This window comes from Lepisosteus oculatus, chromosome 13 (genome assembly GCF_040954835.1).
Source record: "Lepisosteus oculatus isolate fLepOcu1 chromosome 13, fLepOcu1.hap2, whole genome shotgun sequence".
NCBI classification, from domain to species: domain Eukaryota; kingdom Metazoa; phylum Chordata; class Actinopteri; order Semionotiformes; family Lepisosteidae; genus Lepisosteus; species Lepisosteus oculatus.
Window position 1 is genome coordinate 20,585,795 of NC_090708.1, and position 26,512 is coordinate 20,612,306.

General features: G+C 38.5%; 1 protein-coding gene across 4 annotated transcripts in view; it reads right to left on the bottom strand.

Annotated features, from left to right (window-relative positions):
- Nucleotides 1-26,512, bottom strand: part of nyap2a (neuronal tyrosine-phosphorylated phosphoinositide-3-kinase adaptor 2a) — a 56,760-nt gene that overhangs the window by 13,166 nt on the left and 17,082 nt on the right. For all 4 annotated transcript variants that reach the window (XM_015361768.2, XM_015361767.2, XM_015361769.2 and 1 more), the window contains exons 3-6: nucleotides 21,691-21,992; nucleotides 11,621-12,715; nucleotides 1,353-1,556; nucleotides 755-858 (exon numbers count right to left, since the gene is read on the bottom strand). In XM_015361768.2, the coding sequence (XP_015217254.1) occupies nucleotides 755-858; nucleotides 1,353-1,556; nucleotides 11,621-12,715; nucleotides 21,691-21,992 (1,705 nt within the window). The remainder of the gene's footprint in view (nucleotides 1-754; nucleotides 859-1,352; nucleotides 1,557-11,620; nucleotides 12,716-21,690; nucleotides 21,993-26,512) is intronic.

A 26,512-nucleotide genomic window follows, 5' to 3' on the forward strand; every position in this document is an offset into this window, starting at 1 on the left:
ATACATTTTCTGTGCCTTTGCCAAGATGGAAATAGGTGAAACTATTCCTGCTGACAATCAGCAGTGAACAGCTTCACAGTGTTTTGGTTTTGTTTACATTGTAAAATATTACATAATACACAGGCATTAAGCACTTATTTTCATCTCAGCAAACTGGTAATGCTAAAAATTCACATTAACGTGTTCCAATCTAAGGGCATCTTTACAATCATGTCCCATCTCAATGTGTCCCAGTGAACAAGGAGTCGCATGGTCACAATACATTTATAGGCATTTCTTGTGTGCCTGATGTTTATTGTTTTGTTGACAAGGCATGACTCCGTGAAGCACACTGTCTTGTCCGTTACGGCATTGTTTTTAGACGTGCTGCCCCCTGTTGGCACATTTGATAACCATGATGTTTTGTTATGTCATCAACTGCTTTTCGTTCCCTTTGTAGAGGGAACTTTCTCTGTATCCTTACTTAACCCTTTTTTTCCCAAAAGGTTTTGTTTGTCAAATGTTACACAATGGGGAAGATACTGACAAAAAAGGAAAAAAAAACAGGCAAAGTGCAATTGAAAAACAACAAAAAAGGATTGCCGTACTGAACAACAAAAAAGGATTGCCGTACTGAGACAGACTTACAGATCAGGACACACAAAGAAAATAACAGAGTACGCGGACCTCACTGGGACAGATGGCAGACAGACAAGTGAAAGACACTGGCATGTTTCACCACACAAGTTCATTCATGACTGTCTAACGATGGTACCTGGCTCTGTTGCACTTCTCCACCTTGCCTAAGAGGGTTGACAGAGGCAGGAGGTACCCCTGACGTGGATGCAGACCGACCTAGCTTGCATACTGCTTTCGATTCTGTAAGAAGAAGCACAGGTTTAGCGCAACCAGCATTATGGCAGCACCAATTTAAGCATCATCATGAAATTGAGGCACTTTAAATAATGATAAAATAACTTATTTTACTTTTAAGTATTGGTGACATCTGCTGCATAATATTAATAAATCCTCTAACTTACTATAAGCAATTCAAAATACACTACAGCTTTCGTTTCTGATATAATGACAGTGGAGTTAGGTGGGGGATGTTATCTCTGTACAGCATGCTGCTGCAACCTTTGAAAGAGACAGGATGTTGAGTACAGACTAAATTCCTCAGTTTCACATGAATTTCATTTGGGACTTCTAAAAACTTCAAGTTGGTAACAGAGTATTGGTAAGGCTGAAGAAATTTTGGGTGACATCGCAACAGATGCTAGGTAATTGTATGGACTTGCCTGGGCATGTCTTTAAGGTGGATTACAATAAGTGTTTTTCACTTAAGTGTTTACCTGGACCTCAGGGGTCCTTACCTGAGACGCCACTCCCCAGCATCAGAGTCGGGCTGACAGATGTGCGCCCCAGTCTGTTGGACTGTGCTGCTGCTGACTGACCGGACACACCGTCCCACTCATGAGCCTTCGGTTGCTCTTTAGGGGGTGGCTGGTGACCCCCTCTTTCCTTGCTCTCATGTCTGGGAAGAGGCTCAGTGCTGTGGCTTCTGCTTTTAGCTTCACCTGCAAGAAGCACAACATTAGCACGTTCCCTTCCTGTTTCATTTTTCCAATCCTAATCGTTTCACATTAAAAACAACAATACTATATTAATTGCACAGATTCATGTCCAAAGCAATTTTTTGTCTTAAAAAACAACGTGATAGCTTTTTTATTAACATGCAAATGTTAAGAACATCCCATTTGAAACCATTAACAATTAGAGAAGGCAAATCCCCAGCATTGCCACTAGGTGCTACCCTTGAGCCTACACTGCCAGGCTCTTTTGCAGGGCTGTACTGTATTGCACTCTACACTCTTACTCACTGACATGTGTGTGGGAGTGATAGATGTATTACTTACAGTTTACTTTTTTCAAAACAGTTTACAGTTTACTTTTTTTCAAAATGAATGTTAGGCATTTTGCACCCCCAAAAAGTAACAGAGTCCTTCTTAAGATTAAAGCTTAACATGAGTGGTATCGTGGCTGGTGTTCCTCTGACTCACAGCTCTGATATCCCAGGTTCAGTTCTGGACTTCTGTGTTGATTTTGCATGTTCTCCCAGCATTCATATGGGTTTTCACATGGTTCTTTAGTTTGTTTCTGATTTTTCCCAGTACATACTGGTGAAATTGAATGGTTTCTCTCCCTTGTCACATGTGTGCCCTGCAATGGACTGATGTCCAGTTGTAGTGGCCCTTAGTAGTGGGATGAGGAACTTTCTGATAATGGATGGATAATGTTACACAATTTACATTGTATCTGTATACAGCCTAGATCACCGTGTTAAAAAATTAATATTGCTACAATTGCTATTGCTAGGAAAGCATACAGTATGAACCAAAGGGACTATGAGGGGCATTTTTACAAGAGTCTGAAATCCTAAAGGGATAAATTCCACCTTGAGCTATACTTCAGGACCAGCACAGTGAAATAAATAATAAAGCTGTTAATAAAGGTATTTAGCATTATATTAGTACGCTATGTTTTGTGTAATGATATTGGCAAGTTTACAGTAAGTTTATTTAAAAGAAGCCTTGTGCATAATGTGCATATCCTCATAACCACCTTTTCATAAACTTGTTTTCTTCTAAAACATGGGACCACAGAGAGAGATCACTTATGACTGCGAAAAGGAAGGACATGTTTATATAAAGGTTTGTACTAAAGCACACAAGAAAGGCTGCAAGTGGGCTGTCAGCCCACCTTGTTTGTTTATTAGTTTAATAGCTAAATTGATCTCCGTCTTAGTGCTGCTGTCACTAGACAGAGCCCAGAGAGTGGAGATCTGAACCACCTGGCTGATACGCCTCTTGCAGACACCCACCATGGTTAGTGTAAATAAGTATTTCTCATTCTCTGTCTTCAATGTTTTTTAGTTTCCCAGTTACAGGTCGTGCATTTTTATTTCAACACAGTACGTGAAACAGTCTCTTTCCCCTGGTTTGGTCTCATCTATACTTGTATATTGCTTCTCTTTGGCTATAACATTTTTTAGGGTACAATATCCTGTTTGTGATCAGGTCACCAAAACTAAATGTAATGTTTTAAAAGAGGTCTTACAAGTGCGTTATAAATCTAAAGCTTATTTTCCCTCTTTCACTCTTCCATCTATACACCCAAGCATTCTGTTTGCTTTTTATTGAGTCTGACTTTTGATGAGGACATATACTAATAATATACACAGACACTCAAAGACAGTGCATGCACAGCTTCCTTCACCTCCAGATCACCCAAGCCATGTACATAGTGTGTGTTCCTGCTTCCTTTGTGGATCTATTCAGACTTATCCATCCATTTTCTAACTACTCCTTCCAATTTAGGGTCGTGGGGGAGCCAGAGCCTATCCCAGCAAGCACTGGGTGCAAGCCAGGATACACCCTTAACACGACACCAGTCCATCACAAGGCACACACAGACATACACAAACATGTACACACTCGCACCAGGGCCAGTTTTTTCAGAAGTCAATTAACTCACTCAAGTTGGACTATGGGAGGAAACCATAGCACCCAGAGGAAAGCCACACAAACACAAGGAGAACATACAAACTCCACGCAGACAGCACTCCAAGGCCCACATTGAGCCCAAGGCCCCAGCACTGCAAGGCGGCAATGCTAACCACTCAGCCACCATGCCACCCTATTCATGATATCAATATTAGATTTCTATTGCCAAGCTCCCATTTGTAATCCCCTTACTACTGTTTCCATGTTTTCCACTCTGTCTATTTTTGTATCACCTGCAAATTTAGATGAGAACCTGAATCAATGATACACACCAGGAAAAGCAATGGGCCTAAAACAGATCCAGAAGGGTGAGCCAGTGCTTCCACTTGTCCTAACAGAGGTGCTGTCCCTTAAGATGCAATGTACTACTTCCTGTTTGCTAAGCAAGTCTCAACCCAAGTGTACACATTACCTTGCATTCCTAAAGCTTTTAACTTCAGATTTCAGAAGTTGTCGTGTTTACTATTATTATTTATTATCTTCTATTATTATTTTAACAATTCTGCTTGTCCTAGGCAATTCTAAAATCTCTTTTCTGCTCCTTTTTTTCTTAGAATCTGGTTGGAGGGAGGATTAAATTACACAGTAATGTTGTCGATAATAATAATAATTGCTTACACTTACTGTATATAGCGCTTTTCTGGACACTCCACTCAAAGCACTTTACAGGTAATGGGGACTCCCCTCCACCACCACCAATGTGCAGCATCCACCTGGATGATGCGACGGCAGCCATAGTGCGCCAGAACGCTCACCACACATCAGCTATCAGTGGGGAGGAGAGCAGAGTAATGAAGCCAATTCATAGAGGGGGATTATTAGGAGGCCATGAGTGGTAAGGGCCAGTGGGAAATTTGGCCAGGATGCCGGGGTTACACCCCTACTCTTTTCGAGAAACGCCCTGGGATTTTTAATTACCACAGAGAGTCAGGACCTCGGTTTTACGTCTCATCCGAAGGACGGTGCCTGTTTACAGTATAGTGTCCCCGTCACTATACTGGGGCATTAGGACCCACATGGACCGCAGGGTGAGAGCCCCCCTGCAGGCCCCACTAACACCTTTTCCACCAGCAACCTTAGTTTTTCCCAGGAGGTCTCCCATCGAGGTACTAAGCAGGCTCATACCTGCTTAGCTTCAGTGGGTTGCCAGTTGTGAGTTGCAGGGTGATATGGCTGCTAATATCCAGAGATCCTGAAATCTCGATATCCTGAGATCCTTCGAGAAACACTGAATGGGATCTTGGGATCAAGAAGCCACCAGCCACCAAATGAGGATGATGGACCAAATAACATACTCTATTCTCTTTTGAAACATTTTTTATGTTCTGGTGTAACCACTGAGTTTTGAGATTTCCATACCAATGGGGAAAGAGTACAACACAATAGCTAAGCCCAGTGAAAAAAATGTAACACAATACTGTGTAGTTGTAAGTGGAGACCTGTGTCAGTGTGCAGGCCGCCAAGAAACAAGTAGAGGTTAATTCCACTTTAAGGGGTAGAAAGAAATAAATTAGAAATACTGTGTTATTTGTAGGTTTTAAAAAAGTAAATTAACATCTCTAGTATACTTAAAAGCCCTTCTTTATCTAACTGGTTCAGTCTCAATGAATGTCTGAGTCCATTAGAATTGCAAACATCAAGGTCAATCTCAACATGAAGCAAACAGGCTGACACTGAGCATTGAAATGGAAATTTGGCAAGATGCCACAGGCAATAAACACCTTATCTTAAAGGAAAGGTATTCCTTAAATCTCTAGCTGGGAAGACAACCTGACAGCATTTTATTGTATTAAACTGTTTAAAAAACATTTTGCTTGATGGCAAGGTATTCTGTCATTGATTTAATTCTGCCAGTACTTCACTAAAGTACTCCACTCTAAAGAAAATAAATAAATGCACTGGAAACTCTTAGCACCACTTAAGTGTGAGGAAAAAAAGCATAAAAACCATCTCATTTATTATACATTCGTTTCAGTAGTGTTCCCTCTTAATAGAGGGTTAATTACTTTTCTTAATTAAGTGATTTTAAATCATTGAGAAACTATTAATAAAAAGACACTTTTGCTACCATTCTTGTTGAGATCTAATTGCTCCAGGAAACACACAGAAATCATGTTGCAGAGGCTTATCTGGGTTGGAAGACTTTCACGATAGAATTCCAATTGGTGCTTTTACAGTACCTTGCCTTTGCACATTTAGTATTCACATTTCTGTGGCTGCACTATCAGTTCATAGTATACTGTAGATATCAATGACTTTATGATATCTAAATATCACACTGTTCAACTGCATATTCCATAGAAAGTATCTATGCATGGTTTATTATGACCAAATTACACTGAGCATGAGCCCATGTATCATAGACTGCTACGTTGCTAGGCTTTTTTAAATTGCTCTTAGTATTTAACACTTGGGCTACATTAAATATTGTATTCATTACGTCTTTATGGGATTGATAGGCATTAAGTCAATTGGTTTGCTAACTACCACATGCTTTTCAATTATTTTTTTCAGTCAAATATATCAGTCATAATCACCTTACAGCTTCATGCGTAACCAATCATGTTCATGAGGAATCCATGTGCTGCCACTTAAAAGACAATATCTAATCCATTCTAAGCACTTTGGCATTTAAAAATGGACAGCTAATTGTACTCTTCCTATATCATCTCGAGGTTAGTTTTGTTTTAAATGTCTCAAGCAGGAAAAGCATTCTGCTGAATCTTGCTTTTTTTCCCCTTGGTCAGCAGGTTGCTTCTTTAAAAAGAGACAGATTTTTTAAAAATTAAACAGCCTTTGCATCTTGAATATCACAGCTTCGGTTATTTAGTTTTGCTTTGAGTTCTAAAAATAATGAGTGGATGAAGATTGATTCCAGATCTTTATAACTGTCAGGACAGGGAATCATATTTTACTCAGCATCTTACAAGAGGCTTACCACATGCGGCTGAAGAAAGGAAATGTTTCAAAAATAAAAAAAAACTGGTTCTCCTTCAGATGTTACAAATGAGATAACCTGATAATGGTGGTTAACACAAAAGATAAACTGAGCCTTTAAAAATTTAAAAGTCCTCAAGGTATACCATGACATATACAAGCTGTGTTTGGTGTAGCTGAGTATACTTTTTTCATGTTTCATTTTTAATTGTCATTATTGGTATTTGTTTTGTTGAACATACAGATTCCCTGATAATGCACGCTCTTGTTATAATTCTAAGGGTAATAAAATAACCTTTTGAATTCTGTTTGCCTTGCCCTCAATTTAATTAAAATGCTTTTATATCATTAATGAAAGACAACAGAACACAATCCAGTTGTATCTATTCTAAATGACAGTGATTTATCAGGAGAATAATAGCACTAGACAAATTATAAATAAGCTGCTAGCATCCCTGAAGATACACTGCATGCTTATACTGCTGATTGTGTTGCATTTACTGTGCAGTGTTGTATAGTCTTATGTTTCATTTTCTAATGTTTTGTGGCAAGACCAGCGATCACTAAGGTTGTGCTTTATAAATAGGTCAAGGATACTACCCTGATCTCTCGGGTCCTATGCTCTTTAATCTGTAGGTGAAAGCAGTAAGCTTTTTTATTGCAGATGAAAGTGTGCACAAGGTGCTGTATCCAGGCCAATCAAAGAGCACAGCCAGAGATACCCAGACGTACAAGAGCCAAGACAACACCCAATCAGAAAGACACGCCAAGGAGAAGCAAAACCTTATTGGTCAGTATCAGGAATCCGCCTAACAACACTACTGCTGAAACAGAAATCTATTTTGCTGTAAAAAGGCATTCAGTAGTACCAGAGGAACATTAGCCAGTTCACCAATACATTATAAAATACATTGCAAGAGCACAAAACACTATTTACCAGATTCAGATCATTGCTTTTTTAAAAAGGTAAGCCACCTCCCTTTTTGTCATTGTCACAAGCGGATGGTTACTAATGTTTTAGTTTTAATATCAGTGTCTGCTGTGGAGATTTGTGTATGGTTAGGGTTGTACAAGAAGACTGTTGAATTGTTGACTAGGTAAGATGTACAGCAGGTAAATAACAAGAAACAAAAGATAAGCCCTAGGATAGACTTGATTTTCCGTTGAAGAACCTCATCAAATAATTATTTGTGTAATATTTATATGTTCTCAAAACCAGTTAAGGACTCAGAACTAACACATTTATTATTCATTACATCATTTATAGAGAGATTGAGTTTTTTTTTGTGTTTGATAAAGCTACTTAAAACTGCGATCCATATCAAATGCAACCCATAATTATTCAAAGCAGTTTGTTTAATATGCCAAGCATCCTCCACCCCTTGCCTCTGTAGAAACTGGAGGAGAAGCTTTTTTTTCCTTTGTCTTGTTTGAGGATATCACCTGTTTTATTTTGTTTTTGTATCTGGGTCTTCTTTCTCTCAATGGTTCATGTGTAGAATCTGAACACTCTTCTAAAGGGGATATCAATTTTAGAACAACTATAGGTCTACCCAATTCTTCTTGCAATAAAGTATCCTGCTGGTGTATCTTCTATGTGATATTGATCAGTTTGTCCCTGAACAGTATTATCAATGATCTGGGGTATTTATATATTGATGTCCCTGGGTGGTTAAACAGTTTTATATTGTCACATAAACACAATCTATAGAAGGTGAGATATGCCATCATGGACATAAATCAAGTGGAACATGCTAGATGAATCAATTTTGCCTACTTGCATGAAGCAGCTGGCTTCTATGTAATTTTGCCATGACCAAAGCAATCATTCTGAGTAACAGGCATGGAAGACATTCTGTCACAGCAAGCTTGAGTGCACATTAATTCTGCTTCCTGATGGGTTTGTACGTTAATGCAGTCTGACAGATGGGGGTGTGGGTTGGGCAGGATACCTGAGAGGAACATGGGTGATGTCATCACTCAGGACAATCTAATCACAATTGTCTTGAGACTCAGATAGAATGACCAAAAGCTCAAAGAAACATATAAGATAAGAAAAACAAAGGGAGATAAAACAGGATCTTGCGATGTCTGATGTGCTTTGGACTTGTAAATGGTGAACAAACAGCAAATGAGAAAGATCTGCACAGCAACCATGAGATTTATTTGTGTTTTGTAGGCCACACTGTTCATAAATAGCTCTAAAATTATTCTCTGTTGTCAGAATTTGTTTTGAAGGATTAAAAATAAACATTCCACTTTAAGTCACAGTATTCAGTATTGACTCTGAAACCAGTGAGAACCAAACCATTGTTGATTCATTTGGTCCAATTAAATAGTAGATTAAATGTTTCCCTTAGGGGCAGCATGGTGGTGCAGTGGTTAGCATTGCAGGTGCTATATGTGTGGAGTCTGTATGTTCTCTCTGTGTTCATGTGGGTTTTTGCCAGGGGCTCCAGTTTCCTCCCACAGTGCAAAGTTATAATGGTAGATTGATTGGCTTCTGAGAACCCTGGTTCATATGTGTCTGTGTTTGTGCCTCTCTGCTCTGTGATGGACTGGCGTCTCATCCAGGGTGTACCCTGCCTCACACCTGTTGCCTGCTAGGCTAGGCGCCAACACCACCACCCTGAATTGGAAGAAAACTGTTAGAAAATGGATGGATCAATGATTCCATTAGTATGTACCGTAACACTAGGATGCTGCAGTAAAGTCTATCATTAGTGAATGTCCCTATATAAAATCCTTCGAGCAGACAATATAGGTTGGTAGTTTGCAAGACCGGCAGGTACAGATTACCATTTACTTGGCCAGCTCTAGTCTTATGGTCCTGGAGGTCTTTACACAGCTCATAAACACTGCACAGCTCTCATCCAGTCCCAGTTAATTTATGTGCTGTCATGTGTGACCAGAAGAGGTTAAGCTGAATAATGTACAGAGGGCAGACTGAAAGGACAACAAGGTACATTTCAGTTTAATTGTTCTACTAGAAAATGCATTTTAAGAACAGGTCACGTACAGTACATTATACGATTGTACAGCAGATAAGTAGAGAACAAGGGAGCATTTTATCTTCAATGAATTCTGAGGGCAACATAGTGTGGCTGTGTAATTATAAGGTCGATTGTTTCTTATGGGAGTATATGTCAAGAGGGACCCACAAAACGCAAGGCTAATGCATCAGTGGCAGGTCTCAATTTAAAACAGTGTACTTCACCTCTTTCAGAGCCCACTTCAAGAATGCAAGGCACTGTGCTTGGTGTACTGCACAGGATAGTATGCAGTGCATTGACATACAGAATTAACATACTACAATACCATAGCCAGTGTTTGCAATGCAGTTTCTGTATAAGTAGGATGATGAAGCATCAGCTAATCCTGCCATTTGATTGAGATTGAAGGTATTTTCCCCTGAAGCGAAGGTCAGCCTGTTTTACATGTTCATCAAGTAATCTGGTTAAGTGCTGGATCTCTCTACTGATGTCGCCAGCAAAGGGTTTCCTCAACTACATTTTCATTAAAACACCACTTTCATTCTGGCAATTTTAAAGCCTACTTAAATTAAAGAAATGAAGGCAGTGCTAAGTGTCTCACTATCATGCATAAAATAAAGATCTGTTCCACTGTAACTTAATTGCTGCTGGTGCATGAGCAATTTTTCTTTCAGTTCAAGTGTTGTACACATCCCGATCTGTGTTCACTTTCTACTCAAACAGGACTATTTTTACAGTCCTGTCAGTTTGGTGATGGCCTCCACTGAAGTATCTAAACCCCAAATTAAGTTAAAATTAAACCTGTTGTATGAGATTATAGCAGTACTCATAGAACCACTTGCTCAGTGTTCTGGGACTGCAGATCTTGTCACATTCGGTGTGCAAAGGAAGAGTGCATGTATTCATGTCTTTGAGCTTTCATTCTAAACCTTGTTTAAATATGGCAATTACATTAAGCGGATATTCTTTGCATCATAGTGCAGATGCACTATGAAACACAATCACAGTAAGAAAATGTATTTCAAAATTGCTTTCTCCACAGGCATATTTAATTGGATAATATACTTTGGAATGATTTATTCCTGAAAGCCAATGTGTTAGAGAAGATCTGTATTGTGGATTAATTCATAAAAGGCTGATTTCCAAAAGGAATATGGAAAGAACCTTCTTGTTACACATGCCATTTTAAACAGCACTTGCTTGCTTTGTAAGCACTGCTTTATCTCCTTTTCACTCTATGAATCTAGTTCACTTCAGATAAATGGATAAATCTTAGGTTTAACTCTGCCAGACCCATACACACTTGAATTTCGACTTTATCCATCCAACCATTTTCTAACCACTTTATCCAATACTGGTTCGCAAGGGAGTCAACTTTTATTCCAGCAAGTAATGGGCACAAAGCAGGATACACCCTGGATGGAACTCCAGTCAATTTTCCCAGAAGCCTATTAAACTTCCAGTATGTTTTTGGACTTTTGGAGGAACCTGAAGCACTCAAAAGATACCCACGGGAACACATGAAGAACACACAATCTCAAAAGACAGCAGTTCTGACCACTGTGCCACCTGTGTTTGTACATTATATTTAAGTAACATTTCCATCAATAATTAAGTGTCATTTTTCAGCCCTATTACTTTCCTATAGAGGTAATAGGCTTGATTGGACTAGCAAAATAATGTCTTGAACTATCACAACATTCAAGGATTAAACAAACACCCTATTAATATTTATCAATAAATTTCAGGTTGCACCTGAAATTATTATTAATAATTATAGGCAAGCTATATGATCAAATTAATTTGTAGGCTTTTATGTGTTATATATATCATCCAGCTTTTACAGGTGAATTTATTTGTAGTGTGTTTGATGAATGGTACCTGAAGACTGCCAACAGCATATACTCCTAAAACTTGATTAAAGGGTCCTTGCAGAGACACAGAATTGAAAAAGTTATGAGTCCTATAAAACACTACAGTGCATTTCAATTGCTTTACTACCTGCTTTGCCAATGAAATCTACTTAGGAGTGAAGGTCAATTTCAAAGGCGAACTCCCCTTGCTGTTGTGGAAAGCAACATTAATGTCCCTGGGTATTTAGTTTAAAATACCAGACAATTGTGATCACACTGCATACTGGAAACTCACTTTCTGCTGGCTCCTTGGATTTCCTGCCACTGGAAGATTTCCTCAGGAGACTCCGTCCTGAGGTAAAAAGGCTTGTAAGTTCGTCTAAGGGGCTTGTGGGCGTCCGTGAACGGGAGACATTTTGCATGGACCCATGGGTACTGGAGGAGGAATTTGCCAGCTTAGCCCCTTCTTGAGAAGTGTTCTTGATTAGTGAGTGAGGCACTGAAGATGAGCTTCTTGGGATACTCCCTGAAATTAACGAGTCATAGGGTGGAGGTCTCTTGAGGCTTAAGGGAGTCAGAGACCTCCCCATGCTGACCGGCGAAGGGCAGGCAGAGTGGCTCCTGGGGTATCCGTGGGCAGAGGCCGACGACTTGTACAATGTGGAGGGAAGTGGGGGGGCTGAAGACCGCCCAGAGGCTGTAATAGTTTGCGTAGGAGGCAGCTCTTTCTCTATTTTCTGGTGTATGGAGGTCTGAGAAGAGGCAGCAGACGGAGAAGCTCCTGACTGCTTGATGTAGGACACGTTTTCTAAAACGGGCAGTTTGGTGACTTCGAGGGGGGTGAGGGGCGACTCATCGGAATTGGGGGAGCACTGCGCCGGGGCAGGCGGAAACACCAGGAGTGGTGGCCTGTGTGAGAGAAGATTCGGAAACGGAGCTGGGATATCGCACAGCGTGCCCTTTGGAGTGGATGGCACGGGGGGCTTGGCGAGTTCCAAGTCAGGCACTGTGGGAGTAGCACACTGAGAAGAGCAGCTAATGTGATCAGAGTTATAAATACTGGACCACTTGGAGTCCTGGCCAAGATCGTCAAATATCGGATACTTCATTTCCTCGTAGACTGCTTCGCTTTGGTCCTCGTCATCTCTCCTGAAGTCCCGTAATATATTTCCCACCATTTCGATGTAAACAGGCTCATCCTCATCCGTGTCTCTGGCTGGGCTGTGTGTCTGGGAGGAAGAGGTTTCCTTCTTCGCCGACTTTCTGGTACCATGATTCCTGATGTAGGACTCATCGAAAGACGTGCTTAACTGAGTGTTCGGGTTCCGTTTAGGTTTGGGAGGTGGTATTTTTTTGTATTCCTCACTGTATGGCCTTGGTTTTGATGACACTGCAGAATGAAGAGAAGAAAGATGAACATATAGTAAGACCAAGTTTTTATTGGTTTATGAAAGCTTAATTTTGAATTAAAGAAAATATTTTCTAACTGATAATGGTAGAAATGATCTATTTACACAGTTATTACTCAATGAAGTGGAAAACGAATCAAATAAATGCTTATAAATATCCTCGTCCTAGTCTTTATGTGTCTGTTGTTTGGCATTAAACTGCATAGGGTAGCAATTTTCCTCTTCATTTCTATAGAGTCAAAGAGTTTTTGTGTTGTCATTCTAACCATATTCTGAATTATGTAATTAAAATAATGGCTAGTTTTTTTAGTCAATCTTCATTTGACCTTCAGCCTGCTGAAGACACCTATGAAACCAAAAAAGGTAAGGGCTCTCCAGGACCAGTGATGGCATCCAGTGACTCCTTGGCTGGCTTGTGGGATGACTATAGGAACTGAACAGATACCAAAGGGACATTGAGAAAGTGCTCTTCTCTGAATCCATTTCTTCAGTTAAACCAATTACATTCTAAACAAATTTAATCAGTGGAAGCAAGGTAATCATAGACAGGATGGATAAAATGTAATTGAGTCCCAGTCATATACAAATGTTAAATCTGAAGCTATTAATCAAAATATTTTGCTGCTTTAAATATGTTACCCCCTGCCCTTTTATACCATCACCCATGCAACTTACTACTTTTCCTCTTAAGCAGTTTTGCACTCGTATGGAAATCCCTCTTCATACTGCTTGCTTCATAACACCACTTTTCACCTGCTGTCTGTTTAAATTCCAAAATATCTGGCATGACTCACTGGGGCTTCTTTTCCATGTTCCCTCTTTTCACACTTAGTGCTATAATCTTTGTTGCTGCAGAAGCTTTCCACTTCTCAGAAAAGCATGACACAAAAAATTGCTGATAAAACTGTCGCAATTGTTTACCCAAAACACTTCAAATATACATCTCAAGGACAAATCTTCTTTCACAATACAGTGGAGAACCACAACACTGTTAGCATGGGGATAGTTAAAAATGCCACATGGCATATCTATCTATTTCTCAGGATCGATTTCACTGTGATTAAATGTGTTGTAGGCATGCCTACACACTGTTTCTTGAGGGGACTGGAAACTAGGTCACTCTCACTTATGAATGAATTTGCCTTGACTAATCGAGCCTCTGTGCTCAGAAGAGTTGTGATTTAATAAAATTTTTAGCACACATTTGCCACATGAATATATGCTACATCCTCTCAATGAAGAGCAAAGCAACACAGATTTTTTTTTCACACCTGATTGGTCGGGCTGTTGAAGCTTCCATCTCAAGAGATTCAGAGTTGCTGAGATGGTACATTTAAATTTTGGCTGCAATAAGTAATATTTTGCTATACTAAACAATTACCACAAATGTAATCCAAGAATTAAAGGTGATTTTGTATTTGATCCTTTTACAGTCTTGAAAACAGATCAAACTCTTTTTTTTCTTAGTTTCTAACATGATGGCACTGGGTATCCTAATACTTGTGTTTTTAATAAAATCATTTAAAGCTAGGTTGCACCTCAAGGCCACAAACTGTGCTTTTGTTCAAACAGCAAAAGTATCTTTAATGCAGCAACTCATTGTCATAGGATTACTTCTTCATTTTTCCACTGCAAGAGCACGAAAGGCAAATGTTTTCATTAATCTTTAGTTTTCTGTCATCCCGTCTGTCCAGATGGGAGTTGCTGCTCAGTCAGGGGTGAAAATATCTGGTGCAACAGCCTGCTTTACTTTCTCGTTCTCGCAGAAAATACTGACAGTGCAAGGAAATGCCAGGGGAACAATTCATTAATAAACCTTAAAAAACATTATGCACAGACATACTGTACGTAAAAAAAAATGTTGTTCTTGCAGTGATTGGTTTCAACTCCCACACCGGATTAACTACAAACAGAACATCAATTTTGCATTTAAAATGAACCTTGTACTCCATATTTATGCTGTTTTCCTTTCTGGACATGTTTTCTAACCCTCCTGTACAGAGGTGTCAGTTCTAATGCGGGATGACACATTTATATCTCAAATTTCAAAGCAATGATTCTGTATGTGGCTGGTTAATTTATTGTGCAAGAGTGTTTTTCATTTGTGACGGTCAGGCTATAGTGGGTGAAATTTGGTAGCTTTTGCACACAGAAAACCAAAATGACTCATCTGATGCTTAAACCCCAAAGTATTCTCCTATACAATCTATACAATTCACATCAACCCTCTTTATTAATCTTTTTTAAAAGCAGATTTAAAGCTAATTACACACCACAGATCCCAACTGCAGGAAAACAGCCAGTGTTACTGTGTTTTAGCAGGGTTTTGTCCTGCTGGCAATCAAATTACGTCAGAAGCAGTCAAGGTGAGGACAGAGGACAGACAGTGATAGAGACGAAAACACAAAATTATTAGAAAAGAGAACCAAGAACTGTGCCCTAGAGTAAACACTAACGGTACCCACTGTATTGCTATTTTAGCTGTTTAAGTTTATTTAGAATGGTTGGAGCATTAAAGGGAAACTGCAGTCCCAATTTTACAGGGCAGTTATTAAATTTCAGTAACAAAATAAATTCATTGACGGAATAGAAAAAAATGACAAATTACGAATTAAGCACAAAATCGTGAATATTTGTGAAAGTACTGCAAGTTTCCTTTCATCTCAAACCCCTGGTCTCACCAAGGGCGAGAGCAAGAGTTCCCACGAATTGTGATGTGATGCTGCCCTTCCCGCTCATTAGTCACTGTAATGACTAATTTAATGCGATGTAGAAGTGAATTGAGCACAGGTTTTGCAAGATATTTTACAGCAGAAAGTTTCCAATGTGATCTGAGTGGAGAGTTAACAAGTAAGTTCCTTTAATCTGCAAAACTGTCTTGAACTCAAGAGCAATATATTTTACTGAATTAAAAGAGATGTACAGTATTCACAAGCCTGCTTTTTTACAATGTAATAGGGCTGCTTCACATCACCAGAAGTTTTGTTGCCTTGTTCTGAATCATAGAATATGGCACCGCACATATCTGGAAATTTAGTCTGTTTTGTCAGGTAAATTGGTGGTTTTACAAGTTACTGTGTATATTTTACACTTATTATGGTTTGAAATGTGCTCATTAATGCAGATTTTTTTATGCTTCTCTCAGATGAATTTTTACTACTTTGATGTAATTTTCCACTGTGATTTTTCTTGTTTTACACTGTTTCAAATATGTTACTTTTACCACATCCGATAACTTTATATAGACTGTAAACTTTTGCTGTCTATGATAGTGACTAGAGTTAATGATAGCACAGCTTTGGGAACTATCAGATACTGTTTTCTAATTAAGTATTGAATATACAGTAGATGTTTTCTTTGAATAAGAAATGTATCTGTTCAATTGTATTTAATCCCTGATAAATGCTTGCACTACTTAACTATTACATATGATAAGTAAAACTGTATAAGTAATTTATAAAATATACAAATATATCTATCAACATGCAAGACATATTCTATTATGATTTCTGTAGCAAAAATGTCATATGCCTTATTGTTGTTTTAAAAACTAAGCACTTTTCATGACCTTTTCCAAATTCAGATGGCTCACTTTCTGCCATATCTATTAGCCTTAAACTATGGTGGCATTAAAGTGGCTGTAGCCTAATATGAATTATTCAACAGATGCAAATAGCTCATTAAATAAAAGCATTGAGACATCTGGAAACCTTGAATGGGTGAAGTCACCTCTCCTGTTCTTGAAATCTCTTGCCAAAAGGCTAAGTCCCCCTTGCTACTGGAGAAATGTTTCAGCTCCCCATTCACATGGTGGCACTTCAGAAATTGACAATACGTAATTTCTGGATTTCCATGAAGTGAATTGTAAAGAATTTGAACTCATTTCTTGAGCAAAAGGCATAGTTCTGCCTCATACTTGGCGTACACCTCAGAAATAGACAGTTAGGCAGTTAAGTTTGAGATAATTAGACTGTGCAAATGCAGAAACTGGACTATTTGAGGACACTTCCACTGCAGGTGCAATTCTTTGCAGTTTTTAGTCTCATTTCATAGTGTGTGTCAAACTGACATCTTTTGTCACTGAGCTCAAGTGAAAAAGACTTTTTTTTTTGTGGGGGAGATAAATAAGAGTCAGTGTTCACAATGTACAAACTACTATACATAGCTGTAAGAAAATTGTACGGTGTGGTTTAATCTGAGGATTGAAACATAAAATCTGAAATGCTGGAGTTTGCATGCAAGGATAGAAGTACTCACCCTCCCACATAAACGATTTAAAGTAAAGATTATGGAGTAAAATCATTATCAAGTAAAATGCATCATTTTGTAAATTCAAAAACAGATACACAAAAGTATTCACATGTTTAAATTCAATGTTTTTCCATGTTTAATAAGCAGATACAAACAATAAACCCTTTCAAGCAATACCAAGTCCTATAGAATGCACTCAAGGTTCATATAAGGAAGACTGAATATTCAGTAGAATTTGGAAAGCTGGAACAATACTCCTCAGCACACTTGTTATAAAAGCATTGTTGACCACTGTCTCAGTAATTTTGTTCCTGAAGTTAAGCACCATTACTCTGAGAGATAAATAGATGAGAGCTAAGACTGCCTCCAAGCATTGCATTAAAATAAACATAATAATTAAAATGTCATATGATTAATATATGTATCTGACAGAGAAAGTGTCATACAATCTGACTTCTAGCAAAATGAACTAATTCCCATCACAGCTTTAGTGTCTTTAGTGCACACTATTTTAAGTCAGCATAGTAAAAGAAAAATGGCTTGAAACTTATTTATATCAAAGCCAAATGCTTCACCTCTCCAAAACATTCAAATATATATTGTACCAAAGATCAGACGTAATACTTACAGAACAACAAAATGTGTAAAAGCAAAGCATAATCTTTGCACACAGAACATTACTTTGTCCCTTCATGATAAAAGATGGGAAAGAAACTACTGTATATAACAATACTGCCGTCAAACTATTTTTCAACATTTGAAAACATGTCATAAAACACTGCATTTTATGTCAAACCCAGGCAATTCTAAAGTATGTGTTGGTCCAGACTCTGAAGGTTTTAGGACAAATGAATATTACCCTTACAAACATCTGCTCAATTAGGTGGGTTGGGATTAATGTTAGGGTTAAGTGGAATGTTCAACATTGAACCTCATGTGATTATCCTCTTCAAGTTACATTCTAAGTCCTTCTCTTTAAAATGTGTCACTTAATGTTCTATTCTGATGCTGTACATTAACAAGACTGGGGAAGACAAGTCAGCAAGCATGTGGGGGTAATCCTGTCTCTTTGCTTACGAGTCAGTTGGTAATTTTGAAATGTTTTCACAGTATCTAAAATCTTTAACTTGATAACTACAAAGATCCACATTTCATAAAATATTAAAAATATTTTCCAAGTTAAATTGTTAACTGTCTTTGTGATGTTATTGTCATGATGAAAACATACAATACAAAACCTTAATTTACGTCTGTTTGAAACTTCCATTACAAGGTTAATAATGACGAGGCAACGGCAAAAATAAACAAGAGTGAGAAGGATGTATGAGGTCTTCATCCAGCCATGGAAGCCATACAGTCCTGCATTACCCTTCACTTGAAGGATTTAGAACAAAATAATATATGTCAGTTTCACTTAAAGGCAATGTGCACTGACCCTTGGTGATAACTGTGACATAAATTAAAAGCAGCAGCCATCCAATAAATCAAAGAAAATATGGGAAGTCAGCTTCTTTTAAGCTGCTGTGACTAAGTGTCTGGTGAGCTTTCTGGTCCAAATCCATACTCTACGTTACCAATTATGGCTTCATGGCTTCATATACCATGAAATGTTACAGGTTTTACTTATAAATAAGACATATTTCTTATTTTTGATAACACAAAACATTGGTATGCTCAAAAGTCTGCCATTTGAAATCTGCACATTAAGATATGATTTGTACTTCATACATATCAGCGCTTAGCCACGAGCTTGCCAAAACCATGATGATAAATGTAAGTTTGTAGAATCATTCTTTATTGCTAAAAACACAATTACAGCAATAATGAGATTACTTTATATGTATATGTGCAGTATTGATGCATATTATATATGTATATTTAAAATCAGCAGGAGCCTGAAGCAGAAAAACACTGTTAAGCTACTAAAATGGTGGATGATAAGGTTCAACCCAAGTATCATTGACTTCTATCTGTAATGCAGTTTAGACTATATGAGTACTGTATATCTTATTAATATAGATATCTGTGTTATAAACAGAAATGGACATACAATAGCACATATTGGCACTATTGTTCTATTAACTCAAAATAATTTAAATGGTTGAATCTCTTGAAGCTGGGAATGGGAGACATAATGTGTTTTTTTCAGTCTCAGTGCTTTACTCAAATGTCATCTGTGCCTCTAAAATGATATAGTTTTCCCAGCATCACAAAAGTGGATCTGTGAACAGATATGAGCAAATACTGGCTGAATATTTAAGATGGATTTTCATTCCCATTTTCTACCAAAGCCTGTACTTCAAATTCTAAAAAGGAATGCACAGAATTCTATACTTTAAGAACTGACACATTGATATGTTTTTCCAAAACAATACAGTACATTAGTGCAGTAAAGTATGTTCATGTAAAAATAAATGCTTATTAATATTAGTTTCCATAAAATTCACCTTGATGCACAAGGGTGAAACTGAATCAGTTAACATGATAATGAACTAACTTGAAATTCAAATAAGCACCAGAACAAAAGCACCAAAGGACATTCAAGCCAAAAGAATCTTTAAAACTTTGACTAAGGTGTCAAGACAGACGATGATGCTAGTGTGTCTCATTAACCTTGATGTCATTCTTACAGGAAAAGATGTTCAGCGTTACTTTATAATTCTAACCCCGGCAACAGGCCTCATCATGCCTGGTGCTTGTAGTAGAACTGGGGGAACCAGGATTCCTCTGAGGTGACATTGGTCCTCCAAGGATATATTGGTGTCCCTACCCACAACAAAAACAAAAGGGAAACCAATCATATTTTTGTATAATATGATAGAGGTCATGCTCTCCATACATAGCCTCTCCTTTTGAAATCAGGACCCCACAGCCCACCACCCTGCCAGAGACCAGACAATCAATGGGAAGGCTTCAGGGTGATCTCCAAACCTTCAATCAACAAGAGAGGCCACTAGAGAGATCCAGGACTACTTGTTTCTCCCAACACGCCATACTGACACCACCCAGCAATTAAAGCTAACACTAGTTCTAAACATCATGGTGTCCAATGAGCCTGGTGGGCGACACCAATCCCCTTTGTTGTAGAGAGTGTTCAGATTTCCCTTTCCAGGAGACTGATTGCTGGATTGTTATTTAGTGCTCAGAAGTATGCCTGTCATGTTCGTTCACATCCAGTGTTTGACGGCATGATCTACATAAGTGCTTAACAGCCTGCAGAACACAATGGTCCCTGTGGAATTAAGAGGGGATCAGTGCAACAGGGCTCATAGAGCAAAGCAAGGCTTTTGGCATCATTCCCCTTCTTTGTTAAGAATATTTTAATCCATCATACCAGGGCACCGCTCTTTCAACACAGCAGGTATAGCACATGTTTGTGTTCTGCTGCTTGGACACCTGGAGGTACATCAGTAGTGACAGTCTGAACCTGGGGTTTAACCACATGCACTTAATCTGCATTAACACTATGTGCATATTGAATTTTATCATTTAAAATAACAGAAAACACTGTTGCTAGATGTTTTTTTTTTCTGCAAAATGGGAGATGCATGCACATTATATTATAAGTATGCTGTCTCATTAAGTTGGGATATTTATAATGAGTCAGGATTACCACTTTATAGCCCTATAACCACCTGATGGGACCTTTACCATCTTGTAGCCCATCGCAACAGATCACAGATCACGGAAACTACGCAAAGCAGGACCTGGTAGGTACTGGGATGGAAGACCTCCAGGTGAAACCTGGTCTGCCATAAGTAGGTGATACTCTGCTTTGGCTGTACAAGAATGCACAGCCAAAGCCTCAGTTTACTAACAGGGAAGACGGTGCTGTAGGAGGTGTTGTCATTCAGATGAGGATAAATCATGTTCCTGACTATTTAAGCATTGATGATCCCATGACATGTCCCTCAGTAAATCTCAGCATCCATATTAAATTCCACTTTGGGCTTCCACAATCTGGCCTTCCTGAATTTCCCCTTTCATTCAATTAGTAAAGTCATTTCTCACTTGTTCACCTGATCTTGGGCAATGGAGCAGCTGATATATAATGGCTCCTGCGTGTCTCCCACGTCGGGGCTACACTTCAGTGGTGGATGAAATGGGTTCCCTGCTGTGAATAGTAAAGCACCTTGGAACCCTTCGGGTGAAGGCTGAAAGGAACTATTATAATCATTATTAGTGTTAAATTGAGGGAGGTAAAGGGAAGATCAGTGCAGGCATTAAAATCCTTCAATCAAAATCATCATATACAGTACCATGTTTTAACTCCTGCCTCTGCCAATGTCTTCATACTTCAGTATTACACTAAAAACTTCACATTGCCATTTTAATTTAGGCTGTTGTATGATCCTTTCTGAAAAAAAAAACCTGTGGAAGTTGAACAGCATTCAAGATGTTATGCTAATTAAAGCCTTCTTTTGTTGCTCACGAGATAACTGTGTTCCTGCAGTATAATGAAGCTGATAGCCTCAAAACACTCGGTTTGTGGAACCCATATGTTCCTAATCAGGCTCTCATTCCTTTCCCAGAGGTATTCTGTCAATAACCGGGTCACCAACAGATGAGTGCGTGTCACTTGTGCACACAGTCTAAGACATGTAGACAAGTGTATAAAAGTATTCAGCTCAGGAACAGACTTAAAGGCAATGCAAACATGGAGTCCAGAAGCACCTTCCACCTGAAAAATGGGTCGCTTGCTTACCATCACTTCTGTCCAGGTCTTTCCCTGCTTTGCATGTTGTCCCTGTATTAACAGTTTCGGAGGAGGTGCTCAGCTTTGTGCTGGGGTCCCGTTTCGGTTTGGGAGGGGGCTGCTTGCGTGAGTTGACATTGCTGTCTTCATCCCCACCCCCGACCGAGTGCAATGATTGTGACCTCACAGAAAAACCAGCCCCGCAGGGATGGGGCAGGCGATCCTGAGGTACTGGCATGGTCATGAATCCCATACGGAAATGCTTTCCCACGTAGCCACTGTCCGTTGCTCTTGCGACATCCTCACCGATCCTGTAAATGCAGCAAAGGCGAATGTTTAGATACTTCTTAAGCATCCAGCAGACAGCTGTAATGACCCAGGGGTCAACTATTTAAGACATTTTTACAACAGTGTGGGGACTAATCCAGGAAAATTACAGTCCCCTTAATACAGACAATTCAGACACAATTCATTTTCAATAAAGTACATTTTGTTTGAATTCTCTCCTGTCCTATCTCATGATGCAACATTTTAAATTATTTTGGTGTTTTAATGTTTTTTTTTAAGACAAACGTGTTCACACTCAACAATTTTCCCAAAAATAATTAAATGTTACTTTCAGAGATTCAGATGCAGTGCCTGTTCTATCATTGTAAGATTTTTTACTGATTTTAAGCATATCAGTAGACTGCAATCAAATGTTCCAGACCCAGAAACATGCAGTCCCGGATATTGAACATATCTCCCTGGAGAACTGATCACACTGTATTTACTGAAGACATGACCCCTAAGGTTGAGCTATTTTTGGCTCTTGAGATTTTAGAAGCAATGTGAAGAACATAGCCTCATAATCTATAGCGAGTGCATTAAAGGAAACAAGTAGCTAGAGCATATTGACCATGATGAGACATGTTTCACAAGGTTTGCCAACATCTGTAGTCCATATCAGACCCATCCCATTCTTATACCTCTATCACCTGCACTCGAAGTTGTGATGAAGGGTAATGATGTTCAGAACTGATCTTTGTGTCCATCATTCTCTCTGATTTTCAAAAGGAATAACCTCCGTGCATTGTTCTGGACAAGGAATATGATGTTTGTCTCATGCACTGTTTGCCACTGAGAAAGTCTTTTCATTTGACTAAATACTTTCTCCAGTGAGTATGCTACTGAGGATTACACTTTACACCTTGTTTTCCTATACAAAAAAGACTAGACCAGCACAGACGATCATCATCATGTTAGAATGTTCCTTGTTTTCAACAGGGACATTGGGGTGTTACTGTTGCCCTTCCAGCAACACCAAGGTAGAGCACAAAATGTCACAGCTCATTTTCACAATATTTTGAAGGTGTGCTTCAGAAATGCCTTAAGGATTTCAAAAAAGCAGAACATCTGTAAGGGATGCTCTTTCTTGCCATTTTGAATTATTCTAAGATATGTGGTGTTTACTGAGGTGTAGCTGTTTTTTTCTCCAATTTCATTATTCAACATCAACAATAGTATATTTGATCTTAAAATAATTAAATAGATGAAGGAATATAAAGCAGGAGAAAATTACAGGTCATATACAGTACTAAGTACAATTTAAAAAACAAAAAGGCTAAATAGTTCAGTTGAAATCTACACACTGAAGGATGTAATTTAATTGTGTTTCATTGTTTACTTGTTATGGCCTATAGAATATTTCTTATATGATAATAAAAAATATTTACAAAGGTCTAGAAATTAAAAAGATATTGATTTCACAACATGCTCTACGCTGTGAAAGCAAACTTATTTAAGGTTGCTGAGTCAAAAATTTGGTTTAAATTTAAAAAAAGAAAAAAGAAAAAATAGTATTTTCCCGATTGATATTTTCTCAAAATATAAAATGCCAGTTTGTTATGCTATTTTTGCAGATACAAATATACCATATTATATATTTTTTCTTTACTGTTCATCATGGAAAAGACAAAAAGATATCTTACTATAAACAGAGCAGGGGTGCCTCTATGATGACATGCACTGAAGAAAGAAAAGACTGAGGAACAACTCATGCAAGTGCTTTTGAGAGCAGCTGCCCAAGCATAATTTGTAATCATTTCAGTACCAAGATGTGGCCATAAATAAAGATTTTGTAAGCGATAGCTTAAGACATAGCATTGAAATAATAATGGCCTGAATTGAAAATCGAAAGAAAAGCTCTTTTCTGCTCCGAACTGTTCACCATAATTGGAAACCTTAATTAAGTGGGCCGCATTGTTTGTTTGTCCTTAATGCTGTCTGTGTTTGATGGGAGATGATGGCAGTAAAAATAGAACTCTCTCTAATAAAATACATTTTTCTGAATCATCCCCACATGCAATCATAATTTAAATTCTTGTTTCTATCCCAGTGTGGCAATTTTGTTTCCAATGTATCATTCTGTGCTAGCGTAATTCAGCAAAGTCCATGCAGGCAGTAATGGTACTAACACAAACAGTATCAGATAACAGTCAGCGAGCCCTTACTATTGTTCAATCAAAAGAAATTCTTGGAGCAACTCATTTATTTATCCATTTTTATCATGGTTTTAAAAATGCACATGAGTCACATTTCTGTCCTTTCAGAAATACACAGTCACTCCAAAACTCAAGTACAGCAGTTAGTCTTCTTTTCTAAAGAGTATTTCACATCTATTGCGTCACTGACCTACAGAGTCCTTGACACTCAAATGTCAGCCACCAAAATAAAAGGGCAACATCTCTGAAATGTTGCGGTGATTCTTAAACTGTTATTCAGACTATTGGGATGCAAAAATCTGCATATATAACATATGATATATGCATGCTAGGCAGAATGATGGAGCAGAGGTTAACTTTGCTGCCCTGCATCACTTGAGGCTCTGTTTAAACTTCTGAAGTGGTGGTGGTATGGAGTTTGTATGATCTCCCTGAGTTCGCAAGGGTTTCCACCAGGGGCTCCAGTGTCCTGTCAAAGTCCAAAGATATACTGGTGGGTTAATTGCCTTTAGGCAAATTGGTTTGTGTGTGTCTGTGTTTGTGCCCATGTATTGGAAAAAGCAGTTAGAAAAGCAAATGAATGGATGGCCAAATCCATCCCGAAACATTACCTAACATCAGTGTGTCAAATAATCTATAGCATCATGAAATAAAATAATTTCAAGTCGTTGAAATGACAGTGCACCCCCCCCAACCCCCCACCCCGCCTGCCCACCATCTTTTTAACTTGTCAGGAAGAATTAGTCTGTAGCAATCGGGGATGATGTCTGTACATTTATCCACATTAAAATTTTAAACAGTGAATGTATTTGGAAAAAAATGGATAGAGGACATTAATAAACACATTAATGTCACAGCAGGGGTCTTGCACACTCACATGCATGCAGACATAAGAATTAAAGGTAGTGAAAATATTTATTGAGAGCTTAGTCATAGTAAGCTTTGGGTTGAGAATGAGCTCTGTAGATCAGGTATAGACATTACCTTACTTTTATGTATTAATTCCAATGTAAAATATGTAATTATGGTACAATAATGATACAAATACCCTACTATCTTAGAAAGCTGAAAAAATCGTATGAAAATCCTGAAGCACAGTGTTGCACAATAACCAGTGTCGAGGTTATTTGGTTTTAAGTCACTGTTGCCAGTCTTAAGACAGCAAACATTATGGCAGTCATTAAGAAAAGTAGGCACGGTATTTCTTTGCTGCAGTAACCTCATTAAAGACCTTTTTAGCAGTGACACCATCTGAAAATCTGTAACTGTCTATTGCTCCACAAGCACAGCATCTGCAACTCTGCATCTCTGATGTCAAAACAATAACAATTAAGTTGGAAATATTCCCAGGCTTGCATTTCATGGTTGGTTCTGAGAATCAATTGCATTCTTTTGTTCTGGACTGTTCTGGAACAGCCTTTATGGTTCCAGTCAATTTCTGGATTTGGCTACTCTCTGAAAATGACAGAGGTTAAGTTAGGGTAATAAGCCACTTCAACCTAAAAGAGAATATCAGTTCACTTAAAAAAAGCATAAGAAAATACTTTATATTTTGCTCAAAATTATTTTAATGTGCACTCACACTGTATAAATCCTGACACTTCAAAAACATATGCACCCAAAATTTTTGAACCAGTGCATTCCATACATCTCGGTTTCTAATGGAATGGACAATGGACATTGTTCGTGAAGGGGGTATTCAAGATCATAGCCAATAAAAACAATAACAATAATGGTGAAAATACTGCAACTAAAACTGAAAAATTGACCTTACATGATCCTTGTGGTCAGATGTATACTTTGCTAAAGATGGGTGTGCTCTTTTCTTTTCCACAACATAGACGTGCCTGACAATGCATAAGTCCTTACCACATTGTTTACATTTTATTCTAAATCTCTCTAAGTGTATTTTTGCAAGGTGGAATGGAAACTATTTCTGATACCCTGCCAATTTGCTACTGCCAATTGTGTGTTCTTCACATGTCAGCTCACAGCTCTAATTGCAGCGACTGCACAGAGAGGAGAATGAGGAAGTGTAGGTAGACTCCTCTTACCCTCCTACTGTACTCTCAAGCCACAAATATGTTAACATGTCACAGACAACAACCCCATACCAGAGGTACAGCACCAACTGGAGGAGAGGCGCATCCCTCACTAACAGCAATCCTGGAAGCACCGCAGGAGTCACTGTGTCACTGAGGCAGACCGTCCACAGATTTACTGAAAGAACGAATCGCCTCTCCAGTCTACAGCATGAAAAGCAGAAGAAGATAGGCCTTTCTGCCACAAAAGTGTGGACAAGAGCTAACATTCCAATAGACTAGCAGACTGGAGTGAGCAGCCATTCC